This window comes from Alligator mississippiensis, chromosome 1, assembly GCF_030867095.1.
Source record: "Alligator mississippiensis isolate rAllMis1 chromosome 1, rAllMis1, whole genome shotgun sequence".
Lineage (NCBI taxonomy): Eukaryota > Metazoa > Chordata > Crocodylia > Alligatoridae > Alligator > Alligator mississippiensis.
This window is the reverse complement of record NC_081824.1, coordinates 353719741-353733018: the sequence shown is the minus strand read 5'-3', so window position 1 is coordinate 353733018 and position 13278 is coordinate 353719741. Positions and strand designations below refer to the sequence as shown.

At 44.7% G+C, this 13278-nt stretch overlaps 1 protein-coding gene and 1 long non-coding RNA gene across 8 annotated transcripts in view; one reads left to right on the top strand and one right to left on the bottom strand.

The window, feature by feature from the left end:
• The window catches only part of ARHGEF7 (Rho guanine nucleotide exchange factor 7), a 184083-nt gene that overhangs the window by 14518 nt on the left and 156287 nt on the right, over positions 1-13278 (top strand). For 4 of the 6 annotated variants that reach the window (XR_009459199.1, XM_059721073.1, XM_059721069.1 and 1 more), the window contains exon 2: positions 10225-10311. The exons of the other annotated variants lie outside the window; for them this stretch is intronic. Coding sequence is in view for 3 of the 4 variants with exons in the window: in XM_059721073.1 (XP_059577056.1) it covers positions 10225-10311 (87 nt within the window). In the remaining variant the exon portion in view is untranslated. The remainder of the gene's footprint in view (positions 1-10224; positions 10312-13278) is intronic. 6 annotated transcript variants of the gene reach the window in all.
• On the bottom strand, positions 8162-10231 carry LOC132247775 (uncharacterized). Of its 2 annotated transcripts, none has more exons than XR_009459201.1 (2): positions 10022-10231; positions 8162-8471 (listed from the first exon to the last, which is right to left on the bottom strand). It is a non-coding gene; the product is annotated as an uncharacterized LOC132247775 (long non-coding RNA). The 2 variants fall into 2 exon arrangements; XR_009459200.1 differs by lacking the exon at positions 10022-10231 and adding an exon at positions 9266-9980.

Here is a 13278-nt window from a genome sequence, read left to right as displayed (position 1 = left end):
CAGCCAGGTGAATATGAGGTGCTATACCAATCTTAAAATATTACTGAATATAAGATGAGCCTGAATGTAGGACAGTCCCCTAATAATTAGATTCTACACATAGAAAATATATATATTCACTATAATTTGCCCTGTATGGAATCTAACTATTGGAGGATCATCTTAAATTCATTCCCTCCCCTACTACTGTAAGTGGTGGGGAAGAGGTGATGTGATAGGGGCGGTAAGAGGGCAGGCAGTGGGGGAGACAGTAGGGAGGCATGTGGTAGGGCAGGTGTGGGGGGGCTGTAGGGGTGAGGTGGTGGGGTAGGCAATAAGAGAGGCAGGTTGCTTGCCCCCTGCTGCCTGTCCCACCACCACTTCCTCCCCATTGTGCTTGTCTCTTCCCAATTCCACATGCTCAGGCTGCCCTGATTCCCACTTCCCCTGTTCCTCCCTCCTCCTTCCTCCCTGCTGCTTCTGCTGCTTGCAGGCAGCCCCAGGTCCCCCTCCCTCCCCTCCACATCTTTGCTCTGTGCTGTCAGGCTCCATTCCTGCTGCAGCCTGGGGCAGGGCACATAGCTCCAGCCTGGCCCCACAGCAGTGGTGCAGAGCTGGCATTGCTGTTTCTGCCTGGCCCCATAGTAGCAGTGCCAGCTCCCTGCTGCTGTGGGGCCAGACTTAAAGCTGTGTTCTGTACCTCAGGCTGCAGCAGGGATGGAGCCTGGTGGAGCAAGGGTAAGGAGGAGTGTGGCAGAGGGGGAGAGAGGGAAAAGAAGCTGCATGAGGTGGGGGGAAGACTGGGGGCTGCAGGGGAGGAGTGGTGGGGAGTGTAGAAGCAGTGGGGGTGGGGAGCAGATGGCAGCTGCAGCTTTGGCTTTAGCTCCAGCGCCAACCCTGGGTTGGGGCTAGAGTCACAGAAATAGCAGCTGCCCTCCTCTCCCCTGCTGCCTTCTGCTTGATTGTAAGGTGAGGGGCTTTTTTTCCCTATGTTAAACAGGGGAAAACACTTTATCTTCTAATTGAGTAAATATGGTATTTGTTTGGGTTAGATTAAATTTAAACAAGGTTCAGTTGCTATATTGGTCCCAAATAATCAGTTTATGCCTGGCACAGAAACTAGTTAGAATTTTCAGTGCAATAGTAGGTTTTTATCTCAAATTTACTAATGTTGATGTAACTTCAGTTTTTTTACTGGCTGCTCTGGGTGTGCTTGATCCACTGTATCTAGGGTAGTGATTCTCAACTGGAGACATCCAAGCTCCATTTAAGAATGTAACAGGGTGCTGTGCAGTATTAGCACTGTTAGGTGTGCAAACAGCTACACAGGATTCACAAGGTAGATAAACCTAGAGCTTTCAAATAGGAATTTGTAGTGCCAAAAACTTTCTGGCCAGTTGTGTGGTATTTCTGAGTTCTTTGCAACAGAAAAATTGCTCTATTATTTTTTCCATAGTTAAAAACTGAATGAAACTAATTTTTGAAGTAGGGCACCACTAAAATCAGAAGAGTTATAGGGAGGCGTCTAGAATCCAAAAAGATTGAAAACTACTGATGCAGAGCTTCCTCATACTGTAATAAAAGTATTTAATAAGCAGTAATTGCTGCTTGTCTTATACACCTTCACTGTGAACTATTGCTGATATATACACTCTGCATTTTATAGGACAGGGGTAGGCAGCCCCTGGCACAGGTGCCAGAGCATGGCTTATGTAGACATTTTTTTTCACAGGTGCACCTTGGGGAAGATGGCGGGGAAGGGGCTGGGGTTGCACTGCCACAAGTTTCGGGCCCCTTGCGGCTCCCCCAACATCCACCCCTGGCACGCCAACATTTTACAAGTTGAGGTAGCAGGTGTTTTTGGCACTCTGCCCAAAAACATTACTGACCCCTGTTATAGGTTATTAGAAGTCAGTACCATAGAAGCAATAGGATTTCATCAATATGATTTTTGGTGCCACATAGATGTCTCCTTTTTAAAACAGCTAATATTTAAGTAATTAGTGAACTAGAACTGGATTTTCAAACAAGCCTTGAGGAGGTTGTAATTGAATTCCCATTGGAAATCCCTGGATTAGAGTGCCTAACATGGGGGTGCTTAATGAAAAATCTCAGTTTACATTATTAGTGTAACCTATGTATGAAAGACCTGCTTCAAGGCTTACTTAAATAAAGGGATATCCCTCCTCTTTCCATTTAAGTTTTTAGTGATTTAAAATCCAGATCCTTAGCTGTTGTGAATTGTAGCTGCAGATATTATGCTGCTTGGCTCTTGCTCTCTCTGAATCTTGTTAAAAAACAAATTCTGCTTTCTTTTCCATGGCTGTGAAGAGTTCCTCTTGTGTATATCCCTGTGCAGCTTGGTTTGTGAGAGCAAGGCACTAGTGAACTGGGGTGGATTGGAAAAACATGGGCAGTGACATGTGAGAGTACCTGTCACCATGTGGATTCACTAGGTATTGATCCCTAAGAGCTGAAGCACAGGAGCAGTCAGGAGGCTGATACAGCTTTAGGGCTGTAACAGTTACAGCAATGACTTCTGTGCTGCTCCAGAGTCCATGAGAGGATTTCTTTCTTGACCTCAGTTACAGAAGAAACACTGCAGAAACCCGTGTACCAAGTCTAGCTACTTGGGTTTGATGCAAGAGACCATATTTAGGTGCTAGCCCCAGTAATTTTCTGTATCATTGAGGTGCACTAATGTTAAAATTTTCTTAATTCATCCTAAATATGTTGCCTGACATTATTTTGTTTCAGAAGTACTTGATAGTGGGGTATTAAAACATAATTTGTGCTTATCGCATGAAATATGATAAATATGGTAGGAATGCCCTATTATCCTTTATTATATATTTTTAATACTTTTATTATGTAGATTGCAGAAGCACTTGCACTATACAAGTTGCTTTATGAATACAGAGAAAGGCTTATTGCCTGATACATAAATCAGAGTCTAAAAAGTTTGTAGAGGGAACCAGGTGTAGGTGAAAAAGTTGAGACCATTGTGATAGTTGTACAACACTTTACTAGGAATTCAGCTACTTAAGTCTGCCCTTAGAAAGGTGTGCTAGGAACAAATCCTTTAAGGACTTTTAGTTAATCCTGCACTAGAAAGAGTTATGAGAAGGAGTAAAATCATCAAGGAAGATCTTGATATGACTATTTTAAAGTGTCTAATGCATCTTTCTCTAGTAGTTGGTAAATGCCTGTCATGTTTCCCTGTCTTGTTTCCGAGATAGTCTATTTACAGTTAGGCACATTGTATATCATGCCAGCTATAGGGTTGGTTTTCTTTTTAGGTGACCTGCAGTAAATTTTGTCTACAATCCACCCCCCTCATCTATTCTTTCTGCAGTTTCCAGCTTAAAACGTCCCAGTTGTTACACCCTTCTCGCATTTGACCCATTTCCTCAAGATGGAGGCTTTTTCTTTATCGAAGTTTCATACACTTGTATTTAAAGTTATGTTGCAGCTCCTTCTCGTTTATATTCTTTTATATGGAATCTCTATCCTGACTACTCTGGACAGTTCTTCTTTCTGCTGTGTCCCTTTTCTGCTAGTTTCTCTTTAGAAAACTCATCAATTTAAATTAACCAAACTGAATATGATATTTAGTTCAAGGTAAGGTTGCAATCAGTTGTACAATATGTTATATATAAAATATGACATGTCACATTATTCTTCACCTTTCTCAGGTGGACTAAACTTTTGCTTGCATCTTCATCATTGCTCTGCAACTATCCATTTGCAGCTACTCTGCTATCCATATTCCTAGAACTTTTCCCTGAGAGATTAAAACTTGATCAGAACTGATTTGCTGAGTAGTGCAAGTTGTTTCTGCTGCTTGAATTACTTTGCACTTGTCTCTTAGAATTCCACTTGTGTAGCCTCAGTCCCTAATTAGGTATTTGTTGGGTCCTTTTGGAATTCTTCTTTTCTAATTGCTATTACTCTGCATTGTATTACTGTACCACTTGGAAGCCCCAGTCAAAAACTGAGGTCTTGTTTTGCTTAGTAGACATGTGGGGAAAAGACAGGAGTGGGGGATTACAAGAGCATAAGCAAGTTTATTGTTCAGACTTGTTGGCTCTGTATATTAAGCTTAATATGTAGTCTTGGATTGTGAGCAACTTTGCTGCCTCTTGTACTTATCTTCCAGGAAATTAGTGAATATAATGGACGACATCTTAGTGACTTCTAGGGTAGTCCATTATTGATCTCTTTTCATGATTAGAATTGGCTATTTATTTTTATTCAGTTTCTTATCTGTATTTTAAATAAAATGTAGGCAAGACTTGAATGTGAGAGGTAAAGTTTCCAAGTTTTCTGTAGCTTCCTGGACGGGGTGTTACCTGATGCCTTGTGAAACAATATCCACAGGGTGAGGTTTTTTTCTTTAGTTCACTACTTCTAAGTCAAATGAGGAAGAAGATTACAGGGATCAACATATGATTTTAAGATTTCCTAATAACACCTAAGTGCATTTGCTTCTCTTTGTAGGATCATTTTTTCTCTGGTTTCTGAACACCTAGTAGGAAAGGAAGACTTGCATATATAAGAGTATTTTATTTCATGTTGGATGCAAATACAGCCTTGTCCAAAGGACTGAGAAAATTTAATCTGTTGGGCCGCTGATCTGACAGCCAGTAAAGCTGGGCTTGGAAACTGATTTCTTGTTTTGGGAGAGGAGGAATTGGATTTTTAAAGATCTCTTCTTCCTTTGAGAAGAAGAAAGGTGCTGTTTCTTTTTGTCAGACCTAAGACTTCTGGAAAAGTCTAAAACATTTTGAAAATAATTTATGACCCACATTTGATGGCAGAGGATGTTGCTGTGCCTTTGTGTGGATAGCATCGCTAACATGCTCTTTGTTTGGTTTCTTACTACATGCCATGTTCACTTATGAGTAGGGACCTACTGAATTCACAGAGGAAAGTGGGCTGCACAGCAGCTCCTCTCATTTTTCAGGTTCCCCCATGCCCTCCCCCTGCTGATTGGCAGGGGCGCCCTGCTGCTCACTCCTGATCATCAGGGAGGCAAAAACTGTGGTTTTAAATGGTGTTGTTTTTGCCTCCTGGCCGGTCAGCAACAAACAGCAGGGCCAATGGGGACCCTCAGCCAATCAGCAGTGGTAGGGTTACCATATTTCCAGTGCCGAAAAAGAGGACACCTCTCAGGGAGGGAGGTGATAATATGATTGGGAGGGCAGTGATATGCCCATGTCCTGCCCCTCCTCCCGCCCTGCTGGTGCTCCTTACTCCTGACCCACAGTCATCCTGGCCCTGCTGATGCCTTTCACTCCCAACCCACAGCCCCCTGCCACTGCCTGTTTCCTGCACTCCCAAACCATAGTCTCCTGCCCTTCCGGCACCCTCCACTTCCAAACCACAAACCCCCAGCCCTCCCAGTGCCTCTCTCTCCAGACCCACAGCCCCTTACCTCCTCAGCCCTTCTGGTGCTCCTCACTCTTGACCCACAGCTCCCTGCTCCCCCCAGCCCCTGCAAGTGTCTCCCAGCTGCCCTGACTCTGAGCACAGGCAGTGGCATGGCCCACCCACGCAGCTCCCTGCTGGCCCTGCCCTGCACCCTTCCCCCACTGGAAGAGCAGGCAAGGCCTGCTGCAGCCCAGTGCTGGGGAAAACTTCTATGTTGAGTAAAGCAAATTCCTAAATCCCGGGCATTTGTTGATAGTTAAATAAATGTCCGGATGTAGCTGGGAGGACCCAACCTGGACATATGGTAACCCTAAGTAATGGGGGGGGACAGGGTGCGTGGGGGAACCTGCAAGATTAAAGGCGCTGCCATGCAGCCTACTTACACCATGAATTCACTAGGTCCCTACCTATGAGAGAAGGTAGCTAGTCCAGAAGTCAGAGACTGTCTTAATTTTTAAACTTCTAAATGCTGCTCATTAGCTAATTAAGGACTCTGGGATAAAGATTATTGCTTGTTAAAATGATAATCTTGACATTTTAAAAGATGCTACTGGTTTAATGCATGAGGAATGCATTTCTTACGAGGAAGACTTAAGTTTGTAGTGATTTCTTTACATGTTCTTCCTGTTTTGGCACAGTGCGTAATTTGAAGGTAGTAATCCTTACTATAAAGAGAGATTTTGATTGGGTAGAAGATTTAAAAAAAGCCAACAACGATAAATTGATTAGAAGGCATGATCTGTAAAGGGAGATTGAGAGAATAATATGTGTACAGCTTAGAGAAAAGATGTCAAATGTGTGTGTGGGGGGGAAGGGAGGATATTATTATTCCATAAAGTCTGGAGTGAGAATAACATAAAGAAACAACTATCTATGGTGGCAGAATAGGAGTCTGTACGTACAGAGGAAATGGAAAGTGTGAATTTTTTTTATGAAAATCTTTTCTAATAGTTGGTATAGTTAAATGAGGGATTAATTGGTTCAGGGAGTGTTGAGGTCTCATCACTACTAGTTTTCAAAAGTAAATCAGGTAAAACAATTAGGAGATATAACGATCAGTACAAAAAGAATAAACTAGTGCAAGAGGGATGAACTTGACGTTTATTTCAGGGGTTTGATTGTTCCACAGAATTATTGAGGTTCCTACTCATGGTGTAGTTTGTGACATCTTCTTGTTTTTAAATTTATTGCTGGCTGATTCCAAGAGGGTATAGTTAATAGATGTACTACAGAAACATCAAACACCTTAATTACAGAAAGATGGGAAGTAAAATCATTAAGCAGACTATTGTGTTTGATAGAGCATTAGTAAACAAAGTTAGCGTAAGCAGCAACTTGAACTTTTTGCAGATCCTCTATTATAAAGGTCTTGAAAGCCGAGATTAGAGATTGTGTTCTCTGAAGTTCAACACTTATTGTAAACCTCAGATCTTCTTGCCTGCTGTCACTTGGATGGTGAGTTAGAAGTGCCAGCATTGGTGGTTTATGTATTCTGCCCCAATTGAGGGGGCTGTTTTGCTTCAGTTGAAACATCTGGAGGCAGTGGGTGGTTCAATATTTCTAATAATTCCATTTTTCCTGATTCAACTGAGTCCTTTCCTTTTATTTATTTATACTATCATGGTAACTAAAGTGTCCTTGGCACTGTGTAAATGGGTAAGAAGATCTTGGTATTGTCACTTCAGGAGTTAAACAGTGAAAGAATCTCAGATCCTAAGTGTTATGGCATTAGACACCTGCAGAATTTCTGTAAGTGGGGACAACATGTATAGATGAATAAAAGTCCCCTCTTGAAAAGTTTGTATTCAGAAGTCACTATCTTTGTAGTGCTAAGACCCTTCATCTTCCAGTGAGTCTCTGCATGCTTCTATACAAGGCTTTCTCTGTCAAGCTTACCTATTTATTCAGGGCCCTGCTCTGCCCTGCTACTCAGGTGAGCAGAAATCACTGGGATTTATTTGTGAAGTAAGATCTGGGGACTGCAAGTGATCTGGGTGTATTCAAGCACATGCAGAATTTCACTCCAGTGAGTTGTCCCACTGAAGCCAATGGGACTAATAACATATAAAATTTGGCTTATACAGTACTTAAGCATTTTTAGAAATAGGCCTAAACTACCATTTGATATAAATAATGGTGTCAGAATGAATGACCATGATAAATGGGGAGCAGACATTTTTCATAGTTTTATATTTCATATATTTCAATCGGATCTTTTTCTTTGTGAACTTAATTTGCAGAATGTGAAGAAATCACCATGGTCTGGTTGATTATAGGCACTGGTAATGAGTTTCTGTCAAATTCTAATGTCTGATATTAGCATTTTGATAACAAGTGTAGCAGCAGATACTGCTCCTTCTTTATTTTCTTGAGATTGCCCCACATGATTTTAATCAATAGGGTGAAAGTCTGCTTTCATAAACCATATTTCCTTGCATGCAACACACACCCAAAGTTAGTCCCCCAAAACTGGAGTGTGTATTAAGCAGGGAAGATGATCTACTGCCTGGAATAGGAGCATCCTGTGCTTGGATTCTTGCTACGCCCAGGGTGCATCTACATATGCATTAACACATTTTTCTTAATGTGCATTAAATGTAGTACCTCCAATGTGAGGTACAAAATAAATGCTCATTAGGCTGCCCTAATGTGCAGTAGCAAAAGCGCATGCTCTTTTAGTGACGCTTAATGTGCAGTAGCCTATTTTGCTGTGCATTAGTGTATTTGCACATACAAAAAACTAGAACTCTTGGTTCCAAAATGATACCTTTTATTAGACCAAATGGAAAATGGCAAGAAAACTGTCCTTTTCTGCAAGCTTTTGGGATCAAAGTCCCTTCATCAGGCTCTGGGAAAAGTGTAGATGGTACAAGATGGTAAAAAGTCTCCATAGGTAGGAAATAAACTTCATTTTTGCACAGAGGGAGCTGAAGATGGAAGGTTGTCCCTCTGGGTCCATGAAAGTGTCTTTGTGAGCTGTGTTGATCAGGTAGAATTCCTTCCCTGAAGGTGTCAGATGGCAGGCAGGGAGGTAAAAACCCCAAAACTTCCTTGTTGTTCTGCAATGAAGTTTAAAATCCAAAATCAGCTAAAATTCGGCATCTTCCATGTTTCAGGGGTGTACTTGGTAGTCATGTTTATTTCTTACCTATGAGGATTTTTTACCATCTTTTACCATCTACACTTTTTTTCCCAGAGCCTGACAAAGGGACTTTGATCCTGAAAGCTTGCAGAAAAGGTCAATTTTCTTGCCATTTTCCAGTTGATCTAATAAAAGGTATTTTGGAACCAAGAGTTCTAATTTTTAGTATGTCTTTTTGTCTCAGACCAACATGGCTACCAAGTATACCCCTGAGTGTATTTGCAGTTTTTTATGTAATGCTTTAATGTGCAGTAAAATAGGATACTGTGCATTAAAGTGCACATGTAGACATGCCCACAGAGTGCAGCAGCTGCTGTATTACTATCTGAGGAGTTAGTACTATTTATTGGTTTATTGTTCTTTACTGAGAGGAGTTAGTGGTAGTATCCTTTTTAATGATCTTGATGTTGTTCCACTAACCAGCCTAACCTTTGTTAGGGCAAATTTGCCTTCAGCTATTTGCTGGGGGGGAGGGGGGTGGGAAGGCTCTACCCCTCCTACTTCAGTTTTGGATACTCTTTAGCTCAGTTGTTCTCAACCTTTGGTAGATTCAAGGCACCCCTCAGAGAATGATTGCTCTTTGTCGACTCTTGTCTTTTGACTATGGAAAAAATAATAGGATTTTCTGTTGCAGAGAACTCTGAAGATCACAACTATGGATTCATATTTGAAATTTGGGGGTTTTATCTCGTGAATCGTGTGCATACTTACTAGCACTACAGGGCACCCCTGAAAGTATCTCAAGGCAGTGCAGAGTGCCACAGCACCCTGCTTGTGAATCACTGCTTTAGCTCATTTCACAGAAGTCCACTTATGCAGACCAGTCGTTAGCAGCAATTCGGGTTTCAGCCTTAGCGAAGGAAGAAAGGAGGATGCCTTTGGCTCAATGGAGCCATAACTTTGGAAAAATCATTTTTTCTTTGCTCTTCAGAAGCAAGGTGCGGTTTCTGCTCCAGGGCAGGTTGTAAGCCAGATAATACAGGGTAACTGACTTCCCCGTGTCACAGCGAATGATGCCCGAGGGAGCAGAGCACATCCACTAGCCAGAGACCCGCTCTTCCCTCAGAGCGAAATGGGGTCCTGGTCGACACCCTGTGAAGTTTATCTGGGCGCAAGACCCAGAGGTAGAAGAGGAATCGTATCCTTTTGAGCAGCTGCCAAAACACTACCCTTTTGCTTCCGGCTTTCAGTTTGGGGTGCCCGGGGCTCTGGGGAAAGGGAGCGTGTCTGGCCGGGCCGGTCGCTCTCGACTTCGAGCCGTGGGTTGGGGGTGGCCTCCCAGGCCGGGCTGGCCGCCATCTTAGCCCGACGGGGCTCCCTGGGCCCCTGCGCCCCGCGGACCCTTGCACTGCTGTCTGCCGGGCTCCAACTGCCGCGCGCACCGGGCGGTTGGGACAGTTAGGACAGTGGGGGGGGGGGGGAGGGGCGGGGGTCCAAGGTACCACAGCCTCGCGCACCCTCCCCTACCGCGGGCGGTGGAGGGGCGGGGCCCCCTTATTCCCTGACGTCACTTCCGGTCGCCCCCCACGTGTTTACTTCCTGGGTCAGCTCGAGAGGGAAGCCGCTACTGCTACCAGCGGAGGGAGCCGGGTCCGGGCCGGGGCTGCTGCTGTGTCCCGCCCCGCCCCGCCCCGCCCCGTCCCGCGCTGAAGCGGCCGCTTGTGTTGCAGGTGTACCCGGAGCCGCGCACTGAGACCGAGTGTCTGAGCAACATCCGCGAGTTCTTGCGGGGCTGTGGCGCCTCCCTCCGCCTCGAGGTGAGTAAGTGAGCGAGCGGCGCCGGGCGGGGAAGGCGGGGGTTGGAGTGAGCCGGGCGGGGAAGGCGTTGGTGCCCTCGACGCCCCCCCCCTTGTTCGGGGCTGGTGGGGAGGGGGTCCCTCCAGCTCCTTATGGGCTGGGCTGGGGGGAGCTGGGCCGCTCATGTGCATGGGCCTGTGGTGTGGGCACAGAGGAGGGTGCCAAGCTTGGGAGTTGTGCCGGTTCCCTTGTTCAGGATGGGGAGGCTGTCTTTGCATGTGGCTAATGGACTTGGCTAAATGCCTCCCCCCCCATATGGCTTCTTCAGGGCTGCAGGAAGCAGGGCAGAGCACCTCTGTCTCTCACGCCTCCCAGGCCAGCGATTCTCAACCTGTGGGTCATGGCTGAAAAGTGGGTTGGAAGAACATATGAAAGGATCCCGAATAAAATTGATTATCCTATAAAGGAGAAAAATGTGGGAAGCCACAGGTTTTCCCTTGCAGGTTGGCAGAGCTCCAGCCTGTGAGGAGCTGCTTGGGGGGGGGGGGGGGGGCATGCACCACAGCTTGGGGGCAGGGGCCAACGGGTCAGGAGTGAGGGGCACTGGGTCAGGACTGGCCATCGATGTTTACAACTGGGTCCTGCTACGAAAAAGGTTGAGAACTGCTGTCCAGGCCTACGTGGCTGGGAGAGGCACAAGTTTTGCTGTGCCTCTGATTTTTATCTCCAAAGGTGCCACTGGGCCCTGCCTCCCTCCCTGCCTTCGGGCTTCTGCGGTTTTGATACCGTCTTCCTCAAACAACGTTTAACCTCTCGTATTTGTGTGATGTCGCCACCCGCCCATGTCCCCTAGTGATGGTGAAGCCAGCTCTGGCAATGCAGTAGATCTGTCATCCCTTTCTGTAGTTCCTCTCAGAGAAGTCTCTGCAAGGCTGGGGGGCTTTAATACACTGCAGAGTTGCAGAGTGCATCTATGCCACAATCCTGGTGCTCCTAGGTCATGCAGATGCCATGAATACACACTCGGGTTCCTTGAATACTAAGGTATGAGATGTCACTTCCGTAAGTCTTCCAGCATCATTGTTTCTTTTTACTGTCTAAGAAGGGTATTAGGACATCTTACCTGAGGAGATGCCTGTTATCTTCTGCTTCCTATGTTTGTATCTGATTAAGGCAAGTAGGTGTCTATTTAAATTTTCAGTGGTGGATGTGTTGACAAGCATCGGTATGGTTCAGATGATGGGAAAACAAGGGTAAAGAAAAGAGCTAAAGGAAAACTGAGAAAATAGAATCTCATATCTTAATTTAGTAGGAGTTGCATGGGTTAAGTATGGTGCCAGAAGGAAAGCAAAAAATAGCTATTAAAAAAACCCCAAACAAAACCAACCTACGTATGCTTCTCTGCAGGGAAAGGTTGCAGATTCATTATGAAGGGAGCTTGCAGCTTTTTTGGAGATGGGTATCAGAGCTTTCAAGCACGACAGGTTGGGAGTAGACATACTGAAGACTTTGCCATTTCAATTTGTCTCCCACAGTTTCAGGAAGGCTTTACCAGACTGCCTGCTTTGTGTGATGAAATAGCAAAACAAAACAACCTAAAAGGGATCTTTTTATTAACTCTTAACTGGGTCCCAAGGGCTTTTTAGCAGGGTTCCTGGAACACCTCCTCCACCCCTCCCCCCTTTGTTTCTATCCTAGGCTTAGGTAGCTGGCTATAGTAGCTTCCAGTATAGGTTTGTTCAGGTTTCTGGCAGGAATAGGTCACATGCCACCTGAAGAAGAGACCCTCACAGAAAAGAGCACCAAAGTGCCAGGGCCAAAGGGGACCTTGTCCAGGCTGAGATCTGGCTAGACAAGCAGTAGCTGTGGGATTCCATGGGCTTGCTGTACCCCATTACAGATGCCTCTTTGTGGAGAAGGGGGAGAGCAGTCCAGACATAGCAAAGCAAAGCAAGCCACCTTAGTAAGTGGTCTCTGCTCCCTTAACTTACTCTGAACTTCTCACCTAGCTCCTTGAACAAGATGCAAACTTGCCTTTATGAAATGTTGCTTTGGTCACTCTGGGATTCTGTGAGATGATATGGCCATGCCACGCTTTTGCTTATGTAACATATGAGATTTCATCACATACCACATGTACCATTTAAAAAGTTGTTGGATTTTGGAGTGCACATAAATGAGAAATACGGTAAGAGCAACTTCCGCTGCTTGTCGCCAAAAGTAAAATCTGCACAGAATCCACAGGGAGCAGAACAATGAGGAGTCCTGGCTTTCTATTTGCTGCTGCGCTTACAAGGCGCAATCTACCTTCCCCCTCCCCTAATTTTGCCTTTCTAGACAAGGTGTGTATCTTATTCTGGGGTTCATGTTATGTGAGAAAATGTAGTGGTTTTTTTTCCACTTGCTCTCAGATTTTGAGAGACGATACGTTTTCTCCATATGAAGTCTTCTCCTCTATCCAGTAGCAATGGAGACGGCATATGTAAAACAGAAATCCTCTGAAAAGAATGAACTCTTCAAATGTGTTGCTTATTTCTGTAGCAAAGATGTTAGTGTACCTGAGTTTACTGTGTGCTGCTGCTTCACTTATTGCAGAAAATGTTATGAACATATTGCTTTATCTTTTTAAAGACTTTCTTAAAGTGTTTGTTCAATGTTTTATTTAAGGTTGCAGGAGGTTTACTCTACCTGTTTCCATCAGTTTTTCTGATCATCAGAACTGCTTGGAAAGGGCCTGTGAAAGGAGATGCTGTACAGACCAGGTTTGATACTGAAAAAACAGAGTTGGTGACACTGCCAGGAACCATATACCTCCATCCAGTTGCTATTGTATACACAGATGTTGTAGACATGGCCTCCGCAGAAGTGCGTTTGTTGTGTTTGTCAGATGGCAGGATTAAAAATGGTGTGGTCACAAAACCACCATTTGTTTAAAACTTGGACGTTTGATGTCTCTGACTGGAACGCTTTGCTTGTACCATCCTTGT